This window comes from Neoarius graeffei, chromosome 6, assembly GCF_027579695.1.
Source record: "Neoarius graeffei isolate fNeoGra1 chromosome 6, fNeoGra1.pri, whole genome shotgun sequence".
Lineage (NCBI taxonomy): Eukaryota > Metazoa > Chordata > Actinopteri > Siluriformes > Ariidae > Neoarius > Neoarius graeffei.
Window position 1 is genome coordinate 57,912,361 of NC_083574.1, and position 26,876 is coordinate 57,939,236.

General features: G+C 39.8%; 1 protein-coding gene across 1 annotated transcript in view; it reads left to right on the forward strand.

Moving 5' to 3' along the window:
- The window catches only part of hydin (HYDIN axonemal central pair apparatus protein), a 338,453-nt gene that overhangs the window by 172,305 nt on the left and 139,272 nt on the right, over positions 1-26,876 (forward strand). Inside the window, exons 28-30 of the mRNA XM_060923930.1 lie at positions 1,453-1,592; positions 1,992-2,128; positions 2,245-2,372. Coding sequence (XP_060779913.1) covers positions 1,453-1,592; positions 1,992-2,128; positions 2,245-2,372 — 405 coding nt within the window. The remainder of the gene's footprint in view (positions 1-1,452; positions 1,593-1,991; positions 2,129-2,244; positions 2,373-26,876) is intronic.

The following is a 26,876-nucleotide window of genomic DNA, read 5'->3' on the forward strand; positions in this document are numbered from 1 at the left end:
GTTTGGTTTTTGCCAAACATGATGCTGTGCATGATAAACAAACATCTCCACCATGGTCTATTGGTGTTTCTTGATCTTGGTCCATGCCATATTCTTTTTGGAGAGAATGGGCTTTTTCCTAGCCCCTTTTCCATGAAAGCCATACTATTCCTTATTGTGCTGTCATGTCATTTTCATGTCTGTTTTTCAATTCAGTTTCAATTCAATTTATTTGTTTCGCACTTTTAACAATAGACATTGTCACAAAGCAGCTTTGTCAAAAAATAAAGATTTTAAGCATATGAACTAATATATTTATCCCTAATGAGCAAGCCTGAGGTGAAGGTGGCAAGGAAAAACTCCCAGAGACAACATGAGAAAGAAACCTTGAGAGGAACCAGACTCAAAAGGGAACCCATCCTCAATTAGGTGACAACAGATTGTATGATTATAAATAACTCACTTCTGTAAGTGTGTTCTATATGGTCAAAAAGTGCAATTGAATAACCAGGAAATTCAGTATAGTTTCAATATAGTCTATTTTGTTGAAGTTATCAACTGTTCATGAAAATTACAGTCCTAAAGTTATCATGGTAATTGTAGGCTTAAGCCATCATAGCAAAACTGTTTGTATTAAGTGTCCAGAGCCATCTTCTAAGTCTAGGCTGTCCATATGGGGCCATTTTTCACAGGAGCAAAGTGATGAGAACTTCAGCCAGAAGTAGTGCATCAGGATGGATTAGGGACTGTACATCAGGGGCGGTTCTTTTTCTGATTGTGTTGTCATGAACGTAAACATTTTTGTGCTTACATATTTTGTGTGTATAGATTACATAATGTAGCTCACATGAGGTTTATTTTTATATCTCTGAGCAATAAATGGTCTGACCTTGGAATGAATTTGCTGGGATGCACACTCTTGGGAAGATTGGCAACTAGCTTCAAAGCTGTCTACTTGGAAACAGTCCTTTTGACTGTAGGATGGAAATTTTCAGATTGTTTGGAAATGCCCTTATAACCCTTCCCAGATTGTTGAGCAGCAACAAATACTTTTTTGAGGTCATGGCTGATGTCCTTTCTTCTTGGCACAATGCAAACATACCTGAGTGCTCCAGAATACCAAACTGCCAAAAGTTCAGCTTTTATAGAGGTAATCACACTTCTTGATGATTATCTTATCTTGTGCATTTCATTAGTAACACCCAGCTGCTAATTACTCTCTTAATATGAATTGTGGAAGTAGGAAGAGTGTACTTATTTTTTCCCACCTAGCTTCTCAGTGTTGGTCTATTTTGAGAGGAAAATGACTACATATTGAAATCTGTTTTTTTTCCTTTTAGTTTTAACCTGAGGTTATTTGTTTATAGGAGTGTCTTTTTCCCCCAAAATGATTATTTAGGCCCTGATAAATAAAAACAGAATTGAAGGAGGGTGTACTTTCCTTTCCCCATGACTGTATATGTTTGTGTGCAGTATGATGCTCTGCTGCAGATGGAAGTTGAGAGGCTCCTAGTCAAGGAACATGCTATATCAATTGAGAAATCCCAAAGAGAATCTGTGCAAAGTGAAACACCTGGATCCATTTCTAGCATGTGGTGCAGAAAGCTCAGCAGGTACTATCATGTCATACTTCTGACTATATGATGCACAAGCTCTGGTTCATGCTTTCATTATATCTCATTTAGATTACTGTATTTCACTCTTCATAGGCCTTCCTGCAAAGTCTTTACAAAGTCCTTACCATTGGGGGGGGGGGGCTTCAGCGCCATTGCCCCCAAATGCTGGAATTCTCTTCCTCAATTTCTCTGTGACTGTTCTTTCTCAACATTCAAATTTCAGTTGAAGACTTATCTCTTCCATGAACATTTCTCTTCCTCTCTTATTGTTCATCCCCCCCGTAAAGCAACTTTGGGATATTGAAGAATTAATTTATTTATTTACATAAGAAAATTATTAAAGATCCTTGCTTTCATTCAAGAGACACATGTTTTTATAATATACCATCCTGACAGGTTTATTTTGCCTGAGTATATTCTGGACTTTGGTTATGTGATTCACAACACAGTCTCTACTCACATTGTGAAAGTGACAAACACTGGGCCTCTCCCAGTGTCCTTCAGAGCTGAACGATGTTCTCTGGCAAGCACAGGTTGGTTCAGGCAACTTATAGCTTTTGGGTGTACTTTCTCAAAAACTGAGTCTTTTTTATGATATTATGACATTTACAGAACAATGTATACAGAGGTTGGTTCATATCTTTTCCAGGATTTAGCACAGAGTTGGACAGGGTGAAGAACCTGCCCTACTGTGAGACAGAGACATTTGAAGTGAAGTTTGATCCACAAGGTTCAAATCTAGAACTTGGGGAGATAAGCACTGTCTTGCCTATACAGGTAGGTTTGCCATAGTGTTGAAAGTCACTGATATGTACTGTAGTGTTGAACACATGTAATCCATAATTATACTTGACTGCCATGACTTAATGACTATCATGACTTCACTGCCATACACAAAATCAAGTGTATCTGAATATTATTGGTGTTATTTATTAAATACTAGGGATGTGCTTATGCTTATGAAGGAAAACTCAGTTTCTCACTTTTCATGCTGCAAAATATCTATCTTTGATGAAACTGGAAGAATATAATCCTGGAAGGCTTAGCATCTAGTGCATGGTGTTAAAAAAAAAAAGCTTCAGGTAGGTATATTTATTTCAGAGAAATATAACAGTATATCAGTATGAGGAACTTGTTACGCTCTGGGACTCCAGAAGAGCCTTAAGCTTTCTTCAATTGCTATCATAGACCTGCATAGTTCATGGTGGGATATTGAACCATTCTTCAAAAAGAAAATCTTTTGAGGGGTGAAGGATGGGATGTGCTTCTCTGTCTATGCTCCAGAATTTCCCTTCAAGTTTCATTTATGTTTAAATCTAATGATTGGGGAAACCATAGAAGGCACTGACTTCCAAGTATTCATCAAACTACTCTTGAATATACAGAAAATATGTAATGGGGGTATTATCCTATAATATAGGAACATCATCAGGAAAGAGTATACCTGTATCTGGAAGCAGAGATGGTGGCAGGTGTGGGTTAGAATGCTTTATTGAAAAGCTGGCAAAAAAAAAACAAAAACAAAAAAAACACCCATGAGGTAAGATTGCAGTCACAAAACATGAATTACTCAGTTGTACAAAACAGACTAAATCAGGCAAGGCATGATAATCAAAGACCAGAAAAACAGAATAACAACACGTGTTATAAAGCTATAAAGTGTTGTAACATCAAGTAAAAATACACTGAGTAGATTCTTTGCAGAGAACTGTGGGTCTGAGTGAGCATATTCTTCATCCAGTGTTCGTGACGAAGTCCAGGATTGTGATTTAAAATGATGGTGACTGAGTACAAGACAGAGTTCATGTGTGTTAGATGTTGTAGTCTGTGGCAGCCATCCTTGTAGGACACGATGCATTTTGTTGATTGTAGTGTGACACCGATTTTAGTGTTGGTGTGACAGCATGAAATGACCATTTGTTGGTTGTTGTATGGATATGCAAAGCATTCACTACACCTAATAATTTTCATGAAATGACTGACAATACCTACCATTATGAATCTCCCTTTGCATTTAACAGTTGAGCGCATCAGCAGATATTTGTGTGTTTATGGCATTCTTTGGCTTCCTCCATACATTAATCTATATGCGCAGAGAAAATATGATGAGAATTGATCCATCAGTCAATATTACATACAGTGCCCTTCAATATTATTGGCACCCCTTGTAAAGTAAAAATTTTATTAGTAAAAAGAATGAGGAAAAAATCCACCTTTTGGTAGCTTCATCTCACACGGAAAAAAAAGAGAAAAATTCAACCTTTAATTGAAATAAATTTATTCAGAGAAAAACAAATCCCTCAAGAAATAATTATTTTCAACATAAACATGTGTGCAACTTTGATTGGCACCCCTGAAAATTATTGTGAACATGATGTAATTGAAGCATGCTTCCCATTAAACTTGAACGTTTTTGAGTTGATTGGAGTGTGTAGAAACTTTCAAGCTGTAATCCATGTCTTCCTGATTAACTCGTACAAATATGAGATGACAGCGCGTGCACCTGAAGGCACGCCTTGGGCTGTGCGCACGTCGAGCGGACTCCAGCACGCGCACCATTAACGATGCACACCTGAACTCAATTAAGGAGCTATGTGCACCTATTTAAGGACTGCGCTGATGCACCATCTTTGCAGAGTATTACGATACGGCAGTACGCATTACCGAGCGTGTTTCTGGGTTCCTGGTTCTCGCTTTGCCTTTGATATCCTGCTTGCGCCTCGCCCGACCCTTTGCTTGCTTCATGTTTTTGATCTAGCCTGCCGTTTTGGACTGTTTGTCCATGTGTGTATTTGTGCACTGTAAACAAACATCACTGTTATTATAACTGCTTCTGCACTTGCGTCCACCTACCTCGTACCTGACAGCTATAAGCCATGCACGACGAGATTGAGTGGAATAACTGTTTTATTTCATCCACATCCACTGATTTTTAAGAAAGTGTTTTATTTTTTACAAATTTGATAAATAATTTTATACAAAACGTCAGACAAAATTATTTCTGCTTAGAATGTAAACAAATGGATAAATGACAGTAGCGATTTGTGGAAAATGCTATAATAATTCTTGGAAAAAAAGACATTCTTACGATGAAATACTTTCATTCCATATTTTGTTGCCTTATTTTTGGGGGTTTTGTTTTTGAATAGAGTTTTGTATTTTGTCTTTGGTCGGTTCAGTAACATGCTCCGCCATTTTGTTTTTCTCTACTCATGGTATATGAGCTGATTGGTTACTCTAGTAGTAGGCTATCAGAGCATATGATTGCTCATATTCAGTGAATGTAGATAGAAAATATATATGAAAAATTTATTCCACGAAATCGAGTTGTACATGAGCTGATAGCTGACAAGGCATGTGATTGCTCATATCGAGTGAATGTGGATAGAAAAAAAAAATATATATATATATATATACACACACACGTGTACACATATATATATATATATATATATATATATATATATATATATATATATATATACACACGTGTGTGTGTGTGTGTGTGTGTGTGTGTGTGTATATGTATGTATATATATATGTGTGTGTGTGTGTGTGTGTGTGTGTGTGTGTATATATATATATATATGTGTGTGTGTGTGTGTGTGTGTATATATATGTATGTATGTGTACAGTGGTCCCCCTCTTATAAGGCCACCCCTTCTGCGAAACTTTAGTGGCCACATAAGAGGGGTGGCCTCTCTTGAGGGGTACATTAATATTCAAAGAATTTAACAACTTTCACGATCAATAATCTTTTATTCATTCATCACTACTATGCACAAACAAAAATTAGGCATTCATCACAAATGATACAACTATTTGTAAAGCACTATATTGTCATATCATTGGAAAAAATAAAGCACAGACTGTAATGTCAAGTCATAACAAATGCAGACTTTCATGCAACAAAACTTGAATCATTTATCACAAATGTATCACAGCACCAGAACTGTTGTCAACAAAAATATTAATCATAAACATGTACAATACTACATGCATTTACAATTCATGGTATTCACCAAATTGAATAAAAAAAACAATGATCACAAATCAGACACATCAACACATTTGAAAAAAAGAGTCCAACTTTGTTTGCTTTGAACAGCTTTACGTTTGTCATTTTTTAAAACATCCTGCACATTGTTCATTAAGTCCAATAACTCTGGGTTGTTTGATTGCAATGCATAGTCCAATAAACCTGTTGAATGTTCAAAGGCAGTTTTGACAGAGATATTTTTGACATTAGAAACAGTTTCATCATCACTGTCATCACTACCAACACCATCCTGAGCTGTGAAGACCGAAGCACACTTGATGAGCTCTTCTTCCCAGTCATCACTGTCATTGTTGTTTTCTGTGCACAGATCCTCATCCATGTTGGCATAATCTACAATAGATTGGCCTGCAGGAAGAAGAGGAGCCAAATCTTCTTCATCCCACTGTTCCTCACTGTCAGGAATAACTTGACTAACTTGACCAAATCCACACTTCCCAAAACATTTTTGGATTGTTTCAGGTTTGACAGCATCCCATGAACTTATCAATCACAGAATGGCATCGAGAACAGTTATTTATCTGGAAATGTCTGAAGCTTTATCCACATCATCCATTAACATCAAGACATGTCTCAAAAGCTTTTTGCGATAATGTACCTTTCGTGCTTGGATAACACTTGCATCCATGGGTTGAAGTTGAGAGGTGGTATTTGGTGGGAAAAATACAAGTTTCACATTGGACAAAGTGAGATGTGGATGGGCACCACAGTTGTCCATGAACAACAAGATCTTTCTGTTCTGGACTCTCATCTGTTGGTTGACTTTCTTGAGCCAGCTCTCAAAAATCTGTCCAGTCATCCAGGCCTTCTTGTTGGCCTCATATGTAACACGGAGTGAAGTGTGGTGGTAGCCCTTAAAGCTTCTTGGGTTTTTGGATTTGCCTATCACTAAAAGTTTCAGTTTTTCACCACTTGCGCTTGCACACAGTAACACAGTGATCCTCTCTTTTGCTTGTTTTCCTCCCTTACAAGTATCCCCTTTGACAACAAGAGACCTGGATGGGAGTGTCCTAAAAAAAAAGCCAGTCTCATCACAATTAAATATGTCTTTTTCATCATATCCTTCACAAAGTCCTTCAAGTCGTTTGCTCCAGTCATCAACAACAGCATCACTAACATCAGCAGCTTCGCCACTTAGAACAGAACTTTTGATGTTGTGTCTAGCCTGAAACCTATGTAGACATCCATTGCTTGCACTGAAATCATCATATCCAAGTTCATCTGACATAAGTGTTGCCTTTTCTTGTATTATCCTTCCAGTAACAGGAATATTTTTACTCCGTGCTTGACAAAACCAGTCAAAAATGGCCTTGTTGAGATCTGGATACAAGCAACATCTGGCCTTAACAATCTTTCTGTCTCCATTTTCACCATTTTCTCACTGATTTATGATTGCATCCTTGTTTTTGACAATGTTGTTTATCTGTGTCTTGCCGACATCATAATCAATGGCCAGTTTTCTGGAACTTTCTCCCTTTTCATTCAACCGAATCACTTTAACTTTCTCTTCCAAGGTCAGAACTTTCCTCTTTCTGGAGTTTGACAGCGCTGTTGTTGTTTGTTCAATAGGAGTTGTTGTTTGCCAGTAAATTCACTTCAAGACTGATAAAATTTGCGCTGGCAGCCATGTTTATAACGGCGAGATCGCAAAGCATCACGGGAATCTGGGTAGGAAAAAAAAACCGCGAGATCAACTTTTTTCCAAATACCGCGGCATCGCACGTGATTTTAACATATTATCGCTCACAAACATGCCCGCTGGCAAGGGGATTTTGCCATTCAGCTTGGGTTGCTGGCTGCGTTAGAGAGGTGGCCGTTGGTGAGGGGTAATTTCAATGGAGAACGAGTTAATACAATGGAATTGTGGCCGTAAAGGAGGGGTGGCCGCTGGTGAGAGTGGCCTCTCAAGAGGGGGACCACTGTATATATATGTGTATATAAATAATATCCTCAATTCTTGGTTGCAGCCTCAGGGGCCAGCCTCACTTGCTATTAGTCACATACATCTGACTGGGCAAAAGTTCACAGACTTGTGGACGATTCCCATTCATCCAAACCATCTTGGACCAGCCTGGTGTGATTAATCTGTAGAACATGCCTGTAAGGTAAACTAGCAAGAACCAATGACCTATGGAAATGTCAGTAAATGTTGGACTTGTAAATGAAATGAAGCAGAAACTTGATGAGGTATTGATTCAAGTGTAGGTAAAAGCATTATTGGTTGAACTTGTCACCTTACCCTCCATTTTAATTACTTTATATTTTTCCATTTTCATTTTAAAATGGGGTGGAAGAGTGGTGTAGTGGTTTGTACTGTCACCTCACAGCAAGAAGGTTCTAGGTTCAAGCTCAGTGGCTGATGGGGGCCTTTCTGTGCAGAGTTTGCATGTTCTCCTTGTGTCTGCGTGGGTTTCCTTCAGATGCTCTGGTTTTCCCCGCAGTCCAAAGACGTGCAGTTTAGGTTAATTGGTGGCTCTAAATTGACCATAGGTGTGAATGTGAGAGTGAATGTTTGTTTGACTCTATGCGTCAGCCCTATAGTAATCTGGCAACTTGTCCAGGGTGTACCTTGCCTCTTGCCCATAGTCAGCTGGCATAGGCTCCAGCTTGCCCATGACACTACACAGGATAAGCGATTATGGAGAATGAATGAATGGATGGATGGATTGTAAAATGGTGGGGAAAGAGATGTGGTCTGCACATGAAATGGAAGGGTTTCTAGATGTATGAAGTGTAGAAGGCAAAGAAAACACAACTGACAACAGTAGCACATTTATTTTTTGTATATCACTTTGAACAAGTGTCAAGCAAGTAAAGAAATACCAATTAAATAATTTCATAAACAGTAACTTGAACAATAATGAGAAGTATTTACTACCTCCCATTCTGCAAAGATTCTGTATCGAGCAGAACTGTAAAAGAATGGAAGGGAATGGTTATTAAAAAAAATAGCTACTTGTCTGAAAATGCCCATTTCTACTGTTAGGGCAATCATAAAAAAGTGGACACCAACTGGAATTGTTACAAATTTGCCTGGAAGAGGATACCAGTTTATTTTGCCCCTACATACAGTGAGAAGGATGGTAAGAGAGGCCAAAAAAAAAAAATCCCCAAGGATCACTGTTGGTGAATGACAAGAAAAAGTAGGATTTCCAAGTCTCCAAAACCACCATCAGATGCCACCTTCATGCCAACAGATTATTTGGAAGGTAAGCCAGAAAAAAAAAATCAATCTGTCAATTAACCACAAACATAAGCACACTGTAAGAAATGATTAGTTGACTTCTCATCTCATTATCTCTAGCCGCTTTATCCTTCTACAGGGTTGCAGGCAAGCTGGAGCCTATCCCAGCTGACTACGGGCGAAAGGCGGGGTACACCCTGGACAAGTCGCCAGGTCATCACAGGGCCGACACATAGACACAGACAACCATTCACACTCACATTCACACCTATGGTCAATTTAGAGTCACCAGTTAACCTAACCTGCATGTCTTTGGACTGTGGGGGAAACCGGAGCACCCGGAGGAAACCCACGCGGTATTTAAAAAAAGTGCGGAAACCCATTGCCTTAGAAAAAGTAAGTAAAGTAACTTGTTAAGTTTAAGTAATGATGGATTTGAAAATATTTGTGGGACATACTTGATAAGAGCAGTTACAAAAACTCAGAATTTTTAGTTCATGCAACAATGGAAAGTAACCTATAATTTGATTTCTGAGTTCTGTCTACAACCCCAATTCCAAAAAAGTTGGGACATTGTGTAAAGCATAAATAATAACAGAATGTGAAGATTTAAAAGACATGGAAAATCTACATTTCATTGAAAATAGTATAAAGACAATATATCAAATGTTGAAACTGAGAAATGTTGTTGTTTCTTGAAAAATATATACTCATTTTGAATTTAATGTCAGCAACATATTTCAAAAAAGTTGGGACGGGGCAACAAAAGACTGACAAAATTGTGTAATGCTAAAAAAAAAAACCTAATTTGGTTAACTGGCAACAGGTCAGTAACATGACTGGGTATAAAAAGTGCATCTCAGAGAGACTCAGTCTCTCAGAAGTAAAGATGGGGAGGGGTTCACCACTCTGTGAAAGACTGCATGGGCAAACAGTGCAACAATTTAAGAATAACGCTCCTCAATGTAAAATTGCAAAGAATTTGGGGATCACATCATCTATGGTACATAATATCACTGAAAGGTTGAGAGAATCTGGAGAAATCTCTGTATGCAAGAAACAAGGCTGAAAACTGACATTGGATGACTGTGATCTTCAGGCCCTCAGGTGACACTATATTAAAAGCAGATGTGTCTGTAGTGGAAATCACTGTATGGGCTCAGGAACACTTCAGAAAACCATCATCTGTGAAAACAGTTCATTACTGCATCCACAAATGCAAGTTAAAACCATATATACACAATATCCAGAAACACTGCCACCTTCTCTGGGCCCAAGCTCTTTTATGATGGACTGAGGAGAAGTGGAAAATTGTCCTAAGGTCTGACGAATCAAAATTAGAAATTATTTATAGAAATCCTAGACATCATGTCCTCCAGGCTAAAGAGGAGAGGGACCATCTTGTTATCTCTGCACAGTTCAAAAGCCAGCATCTGTGATAGTATGAAGGTGCATTAGTGCACATGACATGGGTAGCTTGTACATCTGGGAAGGTTTCATTAATGATGAATGATGTATACATGTTTCAAAGCAATATGCTGCCATTCAGACAAAATCTTTTTCGGGGAAGGCCTTCCTTCTTTCAGCAAGACAATGCCAAACTGTTTTCTGCACATATTAAAACTGCATGGCTCCGTAGTAAAAGAGTCCAGGTGCTAAACTGGCCTGCCTGCAGTCCAGGTCTGTCTCCCATTTAAAACAATTGGCACTGTGTTGCTGGTATTAAGATTAGATTAGATAAAACTTTATTGATCCCTTTGGGTGGGTTCCCTCAGGGAAATTAAGATTCCAGCAGCATCATTACAGATAAACAGAGAAAATAAATAGAGAAAACTTCTAGATAAATTAAAATAAATAATTTACATATACAAATATAAAAAGAATAAGATATGGGGAAGAGAGGGGGAAAGGGGGGGGGGCGGCGGCAGGAGAGATATTGCACATTATATTGCACATTGTCCGGTATTGCTTATTGTTAGGCTAGGCTACTGCTCCTTCCCATCCTCTGTCCTCCTGTTACCCCTCCTCCCCCCAGAGAGGAGTTGTACAGTCTGATAGCGTGAGGGACAAAGGAGTTTTCAAGTCTGTTCATCCTGCACTTGGGAAGGAGCATTCTGTCACTGAACAGGCTCCTCTGGTTGCTGATGATGGTGTGCAGAGGGTGATTGGCATCATCCATGATGTTCAATAGTTTGTCCATAGATCTCTTCTCTGCCACCATCACCAGAGAGTCCAGCTTCATGCCGACCACAGAGCCAGCCCGCCTGATCAGTTTGTCCAGCCTGGATGTGTCCTTCTTGGATGTGCTGCCCCCACAGCACACCACGGTGTAAAACAGGACACTGGCGACCACAGACTGATAGAACATCCACAGGAGTTTCCTGCAGATGTTAAAGGACCGCAGCCTCCTAAGGAAGTATAGCCTGCTCTGTCCCTTCCTGTATAAGTGTTTGGTGTTGCAAGTCCAGTCCAGCTTGCTGTCCAGCCACAGCCCGAGGTACTTGTAGGAATCCACAGCCTCCACCTCGACTCCCTCGATCAGAACTGGTCGTGACCTTGGTCTGGACCTCCCAAAGTCAATGACCAGCTCCTTGGTCTTCGAGGTGTTGAGCTGCAGATGGTTCCTGTTGCACCACACAGCAAAGTCCCTCACCAGGCTCCTATACTCCTCCTCTCTGTCGTCACTGATACACCCAACGATGGTTGTGTCATCAGCAAACTTCTGAATGTGACACAGCTCCGAGTTGTAGCAGAAGTCCGTGGTGTACAGGGTGAAGAGAAGAGGGGCCAGCACCGTGCCCTGGGGTGGTCCGGTGTTGCTAATCACAGTGTCAGACATGTGACGGCTTGCCATCATTGATGGAACAATGAATTGTGAATTATACCAGCGAAGATCCAGCGAAGATCCAGGTGACCAGGCAGGGGTCCACTCGCATCCTGTTCAGTTTGTCCTGAAGCAATAGGGGCTGGATGGCGTTGAAGGCACTCGAGAAGTCCAAGAAGAGGATCCTCACTGTGCCATTTCCCTTATCCAGATGCGAGTGGGCTTGGTGTAGCAGGTAGAGGATGGCGTCTTCCACACCGACACCTGCCCGGTACGCAAATCAGACAGTCCTGGGCATGTTGTACCTGGGGTCTGAGGAGGCTGAGGAAGAGCCGCTCCAACGTCTTCATCAGATGTGAAGTGAGTGCCACCGGTCGGAAGTCGTTCAGCTCGCTGGGCTAATTCTTTTTGGGAACTGGAATGATACATGATGTCTTCCAGAGGGTGGGCACTCTCCCCAGCTGCAGGCTGAGGTTGAAGATGCGTTGGAGTGGTTCACCCAGTTCAGCAGCACAGGTCTTCAGTAGTTGGGGACACACCTTGTCCGGGCCTGCTGCTTTCCTGGGGTGAAGCTTCCTCAGTTGACCTCTGGCCTGGTCTGCAGTAATGCATGGAGGAGTCTGTGTTGAGGTGGGGGAGGAGGGTACCGCTGTGATGACTGGGGGAGGTGTGTTGAGGGAAGAAGGAGAGATGGCTGCAGTGAGGGAGAGAGAGGGAGGGAGAGAGAGAGTAAATTCAAAATGAGCATATATTTTTCAAAAACAATAACATTTCTCAGTTCCAACATCTGATATGTTGTCTTTTTGTACTATTTTCAGTGAAATAAAGGATTTCCATGATTTGCAAATTATCGCATTCTGTTTTTATTTACAGCTTACAAAACGTCCCAACTTTTTTGGAATTGGGGTTGTACTTAACTTAATCAAGTAAACTCATTGCCCATCCTTAAGTCAATACAACTCCTATTGCACATGAATTACTTGTTCTCATGGTGACAACTCCTTCAAACAAATTCAATTTGTTGACATAGAATGTGATACCAAACAGTTTTAACCCAAATAAAGACAAGATTATTGAAGGCCAACACATGCCTATTTATTGCCATTTTTCAACAAAACATAAAGCACTACTGTGCTGTGAATACTGATTGTATCAAGTAACACAAGACACAAGACCAGCCTGTCCGATTGTCCAACTACTTGGTTAATCAAGAGGCTTTTTCGGCTCTCCTTTAAAGCAGTAGAACACATGCAGACAACAAAACACATGCACAATGTCTGCTAAAAGGATCTCTATAAGCATCATGCTTGGCTGGGAAAATAAAAGGCTGTATAAATGAAACTGAAGAACTGATCCCTCTTGACATATTTTAAATAAAAAATATACACAGTTGAAACTTATTTTCTCTGTAAAGATTGACATATCATTGACAAACTGTCAATATAAAACTAAGTGCAGACCATTGTATTGAGGGGGAAAGAAACAGAAATAAACAGCTGAAACCTTTTTACTTTACTTTCTCTTCTGACTTAGTGAAGTGTTTTCAGTCATTGGTTTTAAGTTTAATTTTTCCAACCCAACTCAAACATCACCTCTTGCACAAAATCTAAGGATATGGAAGTAAGAGTGGCCTATAAAAATTAAAAACTGTAAAAATAAAATCAAGGGATCGACATGTTATTGACACACTGTTGTAGGTGCAATAGGCTTATCAAATCAGTCTCATGTTTCATAAATTAATTAATTCAATTGTCTAATAGTTTATAGCTGAACTATTAAAATCAATGGAATAACTTAGTGGTGATGTTGCTATAGTTTATTGAGTATTGTAGCTCTAATGTAATACAACCCCGATTCCAAAAAAGTTGGGACAAAGTACAAATTGTAAATAAAAACAGAATGCAATGATGTGGAAGTTTCAAAATTCCATATTTTATTCAGAATAGAACATAGATGACATATCAAATGTTTAAAGTGAGAAAATGTATCATTTAAAGAGAAAAATTAGGTGATTTTAAATTTCATGACAACAACACATCTCAAAAAAGTTGGGACAAGGCCATGTTTACCACTGTGAGACATCCCCTTTTCTCTTTACAACAGTCTGTAAACATCTGGGGACTAAGGAGACAAGTTGCTCAAGTTTAGGGATAGGAATGTTAACCCATTCTTGTCTAATGTAGGATTCTAGTTGCTCAACTGTCTTAGGTCTTTTTTTTTTAAAGATTTTTTTGGGGGGCTTTTTTTCACCTTTTATTATTGGATAGGACAGTGTAGAGACAGGAAATGAGCGGGGGAGAGAGACGGGGAGGGATCGGGAAATGACCTCGGGCCGGAATCGAACCCGGGTCCCCGGATTTATGGTATGGCGCCTTATCCACCTGAGCCACGACGCCCCCTGTCTTAGGTCTTTTTTGTCATATCTTCTGTTTTATGATGCGCCAAATGTTTTCTATGGGTGAAAGATCTGGACTGCAGGCTGGCCAGTTCAGTACCTGGACCCTTCTTCTACACAGCCATGATGCTGTAATTGATGCAGTATGTGGTTTGGCATTGTCATGTTGGAAAATGCAAGGTCTTCCCTGAAAGAGGCGTCGTCTGGATGGGAGCATATGTTGCTCTAGAACCTGGATATACCTTTCAGCATTGATGGTGTCTTTCCAGATGTGTAAGCTGCCCATGCCACATGCACTAATGCAACCCCATACCGTCAGAGATGCAGACTTCTGAACTGAGCGCTGATAACAACTTGGGTCGTCCTTCTCCTCTTTAGTCTGAATGACACGGTGTCCCTGATTTCCATAAAGAACTTCAAAATTTGATTCGTCTGACCACAGAACAGTTTTCCACTTTGCCATAGTCCATTTTAAATGAGCCTTGGCCCAGAGAAGACGTCTGTGCTTCTGGATCATATTTAGATACGGCGGCTTCTTTGAACTATAGAGTTTTAGCTGACAACAGCGGATGGCACAGTGAATTGTGTTCACAGATAATGTTCTCTGGAAATATTCCTGAGCCCATTTTGTGATTTTTCCAATACAGAAGCATGCCTGTATGTGATGCAGTGCCGTCTGTAGTTGAAGCGCTCTGGAACTCATCCCTTAGTCTGCACTCATGGCCCAAGATATGGAAAGAGGCGGATATTAGCCCTATTCCCAAGGTCGATATCCCAGAGGTAAAGGCGGACTTTAGAGGTATAAATGTTACACCTGTAATTGCTAGGTCTTTTGAAAGAACTGTTTACGAGGCTTTTAACAAGAAACATGTGGAGGAATTTTTAAGTGATTCTCAGTTTGCCTATCGTGAAGGTGGCAGTTGTGTAAATGCATTATTGAAGTTGCAACATGCAAGCTTAAAAGCCCTAGATAAGAGGGAAAATGCAGCGGTTAGGCTATTTACTATGGACTTTTCTAAGGCATTCGATAATGTGAGACATGACCTATTGGTTGAAAAACTTAAGCTTTGTCCGCTTAATCCTCACATGATTAATTGGTATATTAGCTTTTTAGCTGATAGGAAACAACGGGTTGCCTATAATAATATAATATGCGAGTGGAAATCGGTAAATAAAGGCACAACACAAGGAAGTGTGAGTGGGCCTTATTTATTTAATTTATTTTTAAATTATTTAGATATAGAGCACCCGGAAATCACTTTAATTAAGTATGCGGACGATACCACAATTGTAGTAGAGGTCCCAAGAGACCAATCAGATAAATCGAATTTAGCTTTGGAACAGTTTTTTAATTGGACCGTAAATAATGGAATGAGCTGTAATACAGCCAAATGCAAAGAGCTGGTTTTAAGGAAAAAAGGCAACAATAGTGTCTATCCAGCCATTAGCAACATAAAGCGGCATCAGAGTATAAAGCTTTTGGGTGTAACTTTTCAGGAAAATTCTAAATTTAGTGTATACATTGGGTCTAAGTTAAGTGAGGCTAATAAATGCCTGTATGTGATTAGAAGTCTCCGTAAAGAGGGTTACACTCAAGAGGAAGTGGACCATCTTTTTAAGGCCATCGTTATGCCTAAGATTATCTATGGCCTGCCCGTCTACGGAGCTAGTCCATCGGATCTTAATGTAGTACAGCAATTTTTGAGAAGGTGTTTCAAGAGGTGCTACACATCGATACCTTATAACATACATGAATTACTGCAACATCACGATCAGCGCCTCTTTGATAAGTGTAAATACGCATCCTCTTCATGGATTTCTTACACCTTACTCTATATATTCAACACAGCGCCTCCGCAGTAAACATATTGTAAGACCTATCATCAACACAGAACGTTTTAAGAACTGCTATTTTAATAGGCTTATTTTTAGATATAACTTGGGAGTATGATATATGTAAATAGCCACTTGTATATTTCTTGCCTAGCGCAGACGTTTTTTGTCCTATTAATTTTTAACTGTTATTTGTAACGCTTGAAATGTATTTTTTATCTTGCGAATAAAGACACAATCAATCAATCAGTCTAAGGGCCCGAAGATCACGGGCACCCAGTATGGTTTTCCGGCCTTGACCCTTACACACAGAGATTCTTCCAGATTCTCTGAATCTTTTGATGATATTATGCACTGTAGATGATATGTTCAAACTCTTTGCAATTTTACACTGTCGAACTCCTTTCTGATATTGCTCCACTATTTGTCGGCGCAGAATTAGGGGGATTGGTGATCCTCTTCCCATCTTTACTTCTGAGAGCTGCTGCCACTCCAAGATGCTCTTTTTATACCCAGTCATGTTAATGACCTATTGCCAATTGACCTAATGAGTTGCAATTTGGTCCTCCAGCTGTTCCTTTTTTGTATTTTTTAACTTTTCCAGCCTCTTATTGCCCCTGTCCCAACTTTTTTGAGATATGTGTTGCTGTCATGAAATTTCAAATGAGCCAATATTTGGCATGAAATTTCAAAATGTCTCACTTTCGACAATTGATATGTTGTCTATGTTCTATTGTGAGTACAATATCAGTTTTTGAGATTTGTAAATTATTGCATTCTGTTTTTATTTACAATTTGTACTTTGTCCCAACTTTTTTGGAATCGGGGTTGTATGTTTACTGTAGATCTATAACATTCATATAACAACCAAATGGGCGAAGGCAATTAGAGTACTTGTTTGGCAGAGGTTGGCACTCAGTGAATGTTGTAGCAATAGACAGGACACAGTTTATTCCAAAGATACCATTTATTGAAATAGCTGACACGAATTAGCAAACTAATACTGATCAGATATAGCAACAATAGCAGCCAAGGAATAATTCAATATAAATGGTGATACAATGTATACAGGTAATAATCAGTAGTGTATATGATGATAACTAAGGCACTAATGGTGATCAGAAGTAATAAGCTATATGCAAGTTTTACAGTGTAGGGGCGAGTAAATGTTAAAATGTGAGAGGGAAATCATTTGTTTGTGTGTCTGTGTGAGAGTGTTTGTGTGAGTTTGTGTGTGTGTAAGAGTGTAGGCGTGTGTGTGTGTGTGTGTGTGTGTGTGCGCGCGCGCGGCTGCGCACTAACGGGATGAGGAGGAGCTAGGGAGAGAGGGTGTGTGCAGGCGTATGACAAGGAGGAGGGGAGTGAGGTTGTAAATGGAATGTGTGAGCCTTTGTGCTAGGCCTCAAAGCCAAACTTCACTCAACCTTAGCTACTCTTGAAATCCCAATGTTGAGGGGTGTGGTGCGATGGAGGGAGTTAAAGAGAGAGAGAGAGAACGCATGCACAATCTAACTAAATACAGCTAGTAAACAAAGTAAATCAAACAACACGCGGTCTAAGACCGACTTTCATGTGAATCAAAATGCGTACATTTAAACCATGAATGAATTCAAATAAACAACACTCTTCACATTAACTAGCCACAACTAAGACTAACAATTGCCCAGATGCCAGCCTTACTTGAGATCGCTCTTGCTTGGCGACTGAAAGTGCGCCGTCTGTTATCCGAAGACAGTGCAGAGCGCAGGTCCAGGGAGAAAACAGGTCTGTTCCTTTCACTTTTACAGCTCGTCAGCTGAAGATCTTCGGTGTCCCGTTGGTCATCTGATGATCTGGAAGGAATCTTGTTTATAGTTTGTCGATGTTGAGAAAGGGAAAAGGGATCCGGTCGCCTTTTCTCTTTAAAATACTGCGTGGGGTGCAGTAACTAACCGGTTCAGTTATTATTGCAACTATGTGAAGATCAAATACATTGAACTTTGGCTAAAGGTCCGGTATCAATAGCTCGTTCTTTGTCCTTTGTTCTCCTGTAGCACAGATGCAACAGCGTCTCTCTTTCATGCCTAGAAACCCACCACCAGAGAGAGAGAATTTCGCCTCAGGTTTAAAGCACAGTCGTGACGTCACTGTACTTGGTATCTGCTATCATCTCAGATTACAGGGAGTCAGAAGAATGGGCAGAGATAGAACATGGCATCGAGTACAGGGATTGGTGTGTTTAATGCTGTACAGTGAAAGGGAGAAGATGGTTCATAAAGTGAAGCAGGGAATTGGTTACTATGGCTACGGCATGGCAGTCCATCCTTACACTGCCAATAAAAAACTGAGTGCACACCACAGTGTTATGAGAAAAATAAAAAAAGGCAGAAAGCCTTCACTTAACATTCCCATTTAGCTCAGCAAGGCGTTTTTCAGGGACATCAGTTTTGGGCTTAATTTTTCCTGACCTAACTCCAACATCACCTTCTGCTCAAACTGAAATGTGTTCTTCATACCTGCTGGATATTCTATGTGGAGTGCATACATAAGCCCAAGCAACAAACACAGGGCTTCTGGATAGCTTCGCACGTCACCAAAAATGAGGTCTCCATCGAGGATTATTCCAATGGAGCATGGCTCAAGATGCAGCTGGACTGTCTTCAGGGATGACAGTCAAAATGCCCACACACACCTGGGTGAAGTCCTCTGTTACATCAGAGTCCTAGATCAAAATGACAGAGTTGAAAATTTAGGAAAACCTCCAGGAATCAATTTCTAAGATACCAGTCTAATCAGCAATTGAGTAAAACTATAGATGCTTACACAGTCGGAAGAATTCTGAGTCATCGTCACCAAGGAGGAGTGGGGCCACGCAACACAACCGTTCTCATTGCACAGACATCCTTCTTCTATCAAAGAAGAAAACAACAAAAAAGATGCATACACCTTAAGATAAGATATACTTCAAGATAAACACCTAGATCACAAGGAGCATTAGAATATTTAATGTGTCCCACATGGTAGAAGCCATACTTGATATACAGTAAACTTTTAATTGCCTCCTGTCACATAACCCAACACAAATGTAACACATCCAGTCTGTCTTACAGTCTATCAGTGCTTAGAAAGTGTGTATGTCAGTTGAGAGTTTGAATGAACCTCTTTCCCTCCCGGAGCAAACAATAAATGCCCAATGATCCCCTAAGCAATTCAAAGACTTACACATTTCATGTAATGTGCTATAAAGGCTATATGCCACATTCCTCTCTTAACTCAGTGTATTTAACTTGCCTTTGAATCAACTTGGTGCAGGAAATATCCCAGTGTTCTTCCAACCATTCCTTTTTTGAGACTGAAGATAGTGAGAAATTGTGGGGTACGGCTGTCCAATGACTCGAAGTAATGCTGCTTTAAATGCTTAGTGGCAGCTCTTCTGAATTCAGCATAGATCTGGAAAAAATAACAAAATAAAAGACATATGACTGAAATTTTATCCTACAATTTTCACATTACAAGGTCTTTGGACCAACAGATCCTTTCAGTAACACCTCAATCATCTGATAGTAACTACATCCGTGCATTTAAAAGCATTTCTTCTTTGCCAAATGGACAGACCTATGGACAATGATTTGAGATATAATGTGTACAAAATTTAACATTAATTACTTGGATATAATGTCCTTACTTGACTTTCTGTAAAAAGGGCTGGCCATCTTTCCATCATTCTTCTCACAGAGGGCTGCTCCTCCATGATTTCCTTGTGTCTTAAGGAAAAGGTCTTGTCCATCATTTGTGTTATTAAAGCTGAATATGGAGTTCTTTTGCTCATTTTGTCCTCAAGAGCCTTTCTACTGGCTTCTAGAGTGGTTGCATCCTGGCCATGAGGAAAGTTGGGAAGAAAGTTGGCCTCACTTCTCTGTGGTCTTTTGAGAATTTTAGACAATCCCGCTCAATCTAGATTGTTTTTTCGATTAACAGATATATCAGCCATGCCAGCGCTCCGTAGTTTTGTGCGGTAATTGCCCATCTTGAATTTAAGGCTATGTTTCCATCCAATGCATCCTGTAGCAGAGCCTGGTTCTGTGAGGCAAGGATGTTTACTGATGAGAGCAGCAGCCACCGCACTGAAATGATCATCACGTGGATATGCCATAAACTTGTACATCATCTCTGCTAGTTTTTCAAGAATATCGTGTTTCATGTCACGCGCCACTTGCAGCCGTGTCCCATCTCTCAAATACGCTAGATTGCCTTGCCTGAGGCGATACTCAACATCAACAGAGAACTGAGGAATCTCAAATCTTTTTGGCCACTGGTCACAGACAACTAATCTGAAACCTTCATATGTACTTGGCTGCATGACGGTGTCAGATGACGAGCATGATAACCTAGTTGCTGGTAGATCCACCTCAAGAGATATGATCTTGAGTGTTGGTCTGTCCGGCAATTCAGATGGATCACACAGTGCATTGTTAAACTCAGGGTCTTCATACCGAACATTAAAGTTGTACAGCAGAGCCAATTTCTCTCTGTTCTGACAATCTGTTTGAACTCTGGAAGCCCTGCACATGACCCTACTGAAATCACCATACCAGTGGCATACTTAATGCCATCAACATGCACAGATGACGCTTTTAGAACTGTACTTTGAGTACTCTGCTTTGACAACTGATGCTGTACACTATCTGGGAAGGAAGCAACCTCTACACTCCTCACTTTGTCTACTTCCAAATTTGGCTTGAAAAATGAGGCTGAATCTAAATGATACGCCATCATGTTCTGGTGTCGCTTAGCTAAGGTTAGTGGGACGTTCATAAAGTTTTGGGCTTCGCGGATAACCTGTTTGAAAAATTTGTGTTTTCCCTCATATCTCATTGTCCACACATCAACAAGAGGTCCAAAGACCTTTATGAGATGGGGATAATGTTCCAAGTAGTGGTGTTTTGGATGGAGCTGAGAGTTTGGGAAAGCTTTTTGAAACACATGCCTATGTTCTGAAATTTTGCAGTTTAAAAACTCAATAGATTCCTCTGTGAATCTACTAGAAAATTCCAATTCCAGGATATCCTTTAAATTCATTAGCATTTCCCATGTTTCATCATTCGTAGGGACATGATGTCCTACCATAAGAGGAAGTAATCGAATTAGTGTCCAATTTTCATGACCATTTCCACCAATGGTCCCTTTAGAGGAAAATGTCTTTGGAATTAACTGAGGTTTGTTTGTTTTGTCTGAAAATGTATAGGGTAACTGTTTGATTGCATTATTCAATGTGTCCAATGTGAAATAACCCTTTTTAATGAGATCACACAGACCAAGTGACAATTCAAATGGCACAATGCCCTCCAAAAGATCATGAAGTATATCAGGAGGGAAGCCATCTACAACATGGAAATGTTCCAAATGAACACTCAGGGCACAACCACCTTTTACACCATACTCCTTTGTCATATTTGGATCCTGCTCAACCTCACTGACCTGTTTATCATGATCCTCTTTTGATCTTAATTTATAGTGACTGAAACGCACTTCTTTTTCCTGGATTTCATCACGTTTCGCCATGCAAAAACGACAAAGTCTGTCAACAATAAAACTCTCCTGAAATCCTGCTAATGCATGGGTAGCTAGGTTGTCTGCAGCTACATACAACACTGTCCCTTTCACGCTCGTACCTAACCTCTCCACATACAGCCCATGTTTCTCAAGTAATACAAGGTCCTGGAGAAGTGGATGAAGAATCGCTAAGAACCCATATTGCCTGATTGTGTTGACCTTGCATAAAAGGGCAAGTTGTATTGCATGAAGGGATTAGCTGTATTTGGGTGCAAGATTGACAAGGACCCAGTAGACTGCACATATCTTATACTTTTTTCTCAATGTCCGTAAAGGGTTCACTACCTCAAAGTCATCAATGTACAAGCTAAGGACAATTCTGAATTCTTCCTCTGTCAATTCTTCCTCTGTTTTCTTTAAAGCGTGAACCATCCCTGAAACTACTGAATACACCCTCCTGTGTATTCTCAGAATGGAGAGCCTTGTCCAAAATGTCATCTTTACTAAGCAAAGCTTGGAGCATTTTCAGAATAGGAACATAAACAGCTGATTGCTTCTCTTTACCCAAGACAAATTCCACAGGCTTCACTAATGGAAACTTTCTTGCTATGTAGGAGGCCCAAGTGCAAGTAGTTGACAGGGAGCCCCCAGCAGATGTATGCTTTAGAACTGGAGTGTTGTCAAAAACAGCATTGACTATTTCTGTCATAACAGACACATCAACATTGGGACAATGTTGACCTAGTATACTCTGAATTGCACGGTGAATCAAAGGCTTAGATAGGAGGGAAATTTGGTTCAATTGCTGGATTAAATCTTGGGCAGCTCTCTCAGATATGTTATGCATAGACTTCATCTGAAGGAAAAGGCCAGCCAAATTGTGCTCTAGCTGACACCTCAACTCTTCCACATCATCATCCCTAAAACTTTCCTCAAAATCTGGTGTTTCATACAAATCACAGTCCTTATGGGATTGGACATTATCTATGCAGGAGTCTTCCGTGCAAGACAAAATACCTGGCTTAAATGGCTGGATCAGTTTTGAGGGGTGGTTTCTGCTTCTATGTGCTCTAAATGTTGAAAACACACTGGTCTGGAAATTACAGTCCTGATATGGGCACGGTACTTTCTGTTGTACTCTGAGATGTGTGTGTAAGTGAGTAAAAATATCTTGCTCAACACAAGGCTCTCTAAAATCGCAAATCTGGCAACTAAAGACAGCCATCTCATTATAGCCTGTACTGCCTTTCTGAGAGTGAACTTCTGATAAATGCACCTTAAGTGCATTAAAAGACTTAAAGGTACAAGCTCAGTCCTTATGGAGGCATGGTAAGGGTGATGTCCTTGTAAGGCCTGCATGTTTTAATCTATAATGTTTGAGTAAATTGCCTCTTTTGTCAGTGATGAAATTGCAGAACTTACATGCCCACTGCATTAGTGCTCATAAATGTTGTTAATCTGAAAGCAGAGAAAACAGATCATATTAAAACGTGTGCCTGGACCAATACACGAGCAACAACTTTACCAAACCACATAAAAATGCTCATATCTTGCAAAACACACATATCCTACATAAACTTATATAGGTTTCAAAATATGAATGGATTCAAAACAGCCAAACGGAACCATTTATTTACATGCTACTATGAGCCAAGATAGACCAATATTTAATTTTAACACTTAGCTAACAATAGGAAACTAGCATTAACTAGCTAGCTGGTTAACGTTGGCCAACTATCCCCACCAAAATGAACAAACTTAGACTAACAAAATACAAATATAGGCCTACACATTCTTGAAACAATTGTACACTATTGTCATTAAAGAGAGCTTTGTTAAAGGAATTAAGTGCCTCTTGGAGAAATTATCGATAGCTGGCATAACATTATGTTCAAAGACGGAACTTAACGTGCCCTCAATTAAAGTCAATGTTAAGGTTCATACAAGACACCACTTACTGTAAGCCTAACTTTACCATGAATGAGTATGAGCTGGTTAACTTACTTAGTATTTCAAACTACTCTTAAGAACAAAACATATCACACTGTCATTATATAGCTTGTAAAGAGTAGCGTTAATGCAGTAAAAGGCACTTCTAAGTTAGCATTACCTCGAAGCCGAAACGACTGTCCTGTAACTTTACCCCTCACGTACTGTTAATGTTAACATGTCATTACGATATACGTATATTATAGTTATCATGCCTTTTTAATAAATTAGACCAAATATTGATAGTTAAATGAGTACTAATTGGCTTACCTTCAGTCCCACCAAGTTAGCAGCACTGCTGGCAGAGTAGTACAGACGGGGAATATTCAGATTTCATGAGCGCGAAGCAACGGCTTGTTCGTGTGAACATCGAGTGCTGTTTCATTTCCCAAAGTGATGAGACCGTCTCACCCACAAAAATCACAAGTCATCTGTCAATTATCCAACAAATGAATAATCCTGCAATCTTAAAGGGCACATCTTGGGTATATTTAGGAGCAAGATCAATGTAATTCTCTTATTTTATATTAAACTTTGGTCAAATATCTGTCACATTTTGCATTTTGTGCAATTTTTTACCTTGCGCAATACCAGAAAAATTCAGTTGAAATCAAGACATTTGAGGCGAATTCGTCTGCCTCTGAAAAAACTTGGCATTTGGATTTCCCAGCAAACATTGATTTTCGTGACGTCACGTGCGGGACGCCTCCTTCTGAATCCCATGTCAGCGTTGGTTTGTTTGAGAATACGACCTGGTGGTTTTCTGCAAATTTCTTCAACGTTATCACATAATTATTAAAATGGTTAACAGATGTATCATAGGAGGGTGTAGCAACACCAATCTTGATGGGATTAGTACTCATCGTTTTCCAAAAGACCGGACAATGAGAGAGAAATGGGAGCGCTTCGGGCGAGGCACCCGGAAAAACTGGCAACATGCAGCAGACAACTACATCATATGCGGGGCTCACTTCATAAAGCCCAACGACTTTGAGAACTATTTGCAGTGGGAAATGGGCTTCAAGAAGCAACTTGATCTGAAAAAAAGATGCAGTTCCATCTGTTAGAATGCTCAAAGCAACATCGTTGTCTTCACTACTTGAATCATCATCAAATCCAAACAGAAGAAGCCCCAATTCTGACATCTCATTATATTCTTCAGCCAAAGGTGAAGTAACATTGCACTCAGGCGACAATTCCATATTTCAATGCAAAATCGCTAGCTGCTAAACTTGGTCTACACAGACTGTGCACTGAATCCATGCAGGGTCTCTCAGCCTGCTGGCAGATTTGTGATGTCACGAATCTGATCAATATCGCTCCAGACTCCCTTGGGACACGTTTTGTTATTTTATTTTTTTCTGCTGTAGACAGATGGCCTTGTGCAAAATTACCCTTCTGGATGAGTGTGTAAAGGGACATACTTTCATATAAAAAAACAACAACACTAAATTGGTCCAGGATATGCCCTTTAAAGGCTGGGAGGAAGCTAACCTGAATGAATCTGGGAAGACTGCAATATTATTATTAACACTCCATTTGCATCTCATTCACTAATATATTTCTCAAACATTATCATGCGCCACGAAAAGACGTTTGCAATAGCCCTAGGATTTCTGATTGATCAGATTGTCAACCATCAACGTTCCCTCCTAGGACTTCCTTGATTGGCTGCATTTTATTTGAAGCAGTGGAGGGCTGTTAAATAAAATCGACATGGGCTTGGGTTTACCGCATTTCGTGACATTTTGGTAGTATTATTTAGACTGCAGTGGAAGTTGGGAAAAGATTTAGGTATGATTTGGAAAACAGAAAAGCATAGGGAGAAATTGATAAAGTTTCATTTAGGCCTATTAATGGCTAAAGCAGTAATAATCATGCATTTTGGTTCTTTTTGCAGCAATAAATAAAAGTATAATTTCTTAAGTCAAGTCAACTTTATTGTCAAATATGCTATACATGCTCGACAATATAAACAGTATAAACACTCTAGATAAGAACTAGACATAGACTAAACACACACACACACACACACACATATATATATATATATATATATATATATATATACATACATATATATACACACACATATATATATATATATATATATATATATATATATATATACACACACACACAGACAGTATAAACACTCTAGATAAGAACTAGAACTACAACCCCGATTCCAAAAAAGTTGGGACAAAGTACAAATTGTAAATAAAAACGGAATGCAATGATGTGGAAGTTTCAAAATTCCATATTTTATTCAGAATAGAACATAGATGACATATCAAATGTTTAAACTGAGAAAATTTATCATTTAAAGAGAAAAACTAGGTGATTTTAAATTTCATGACAACAACACATCTCAAAAAAGTTGGGACAAGGCCATGTTTACCACTGTGAGACATCCCCTTTTCTCTTTACAACAGTCTGTAAACGTCTGGGGACTGAGGAGACAAGTTGCTCAAGTTTAGGGATAGGAATGTTAACCCATTCTTGTCTAATGTAGGATTCTAGTTGCTCAACGGTCTTAGGTCTTTTTTGTCGTATCTTCCGTTTTATGATGTGCCAAATGTTTTCTATGGGTGAAAGATCTGGACTGCAGGCTGGCCAGTTCAGTACCCGGACCCTTCTTCTACGCAGCCATGATGCTGTAATTGATGCAGTATGTGGTTTGGCATCGTCATGTTGGAAAATGCAAGGTCTTCCCTGAAAGAGACGTCGTCTGGATGGGAGCATATGTTGCTCTAGAACCTGGATATACCTTTCAGTATTGATGGTGTCTTTCCAGATGTGTAAGCTGCCCATGCCACATGCACTAATGCAACCCCATACCATCAGAGATGCAGGCTTCTGAACTGAGCGCTGATAACAACTTGGGTCGTCCTTCTCCTCTTTAGTCTGAATGACACGGCATCCCTGATTTCCATAAAGAACTTCAAATTTTGATTAGTCTGACCACAGAATAGTTTTCCGCTTTGCCACAGTCCATTTTAAATGAGTCTCGGCCCAGAGAAGACGTCTGTGCTTCTGGATCATGTTTAGATACGGCTTCTTCTTTGAGCTATAGAGTTTTAGCTGGCAACGGCGGATGGCACGGTGAATTGTGTTCACAGATAATGTTCTCTGGAAATATTCCTGAGCCCATTTTGTGATTTCCAATACAGAAGCATGCCTGTATGTGATGCAGTGCCGTCTAAGGGCCCGAAGATCACGGGCACCCAATATGGTTTTCCGGCCTTGACCCTTACGCACAGAGATTCTTCCAGATTCTCTGAATCTTTTGATGATATTATGCACTGTAGATGATGATATGTTCAAACTCTTTGCAATTTTACACTGTCGAACTCCTTTCTGATATTGCTCCACTATTTGTCGGTGCAGAATTAGGGGGATTGGTGATCCTCTTCCCATCTTTACTTTTGAGAGCCACTGCCACTCCAAGATGCTCTTTTTATACC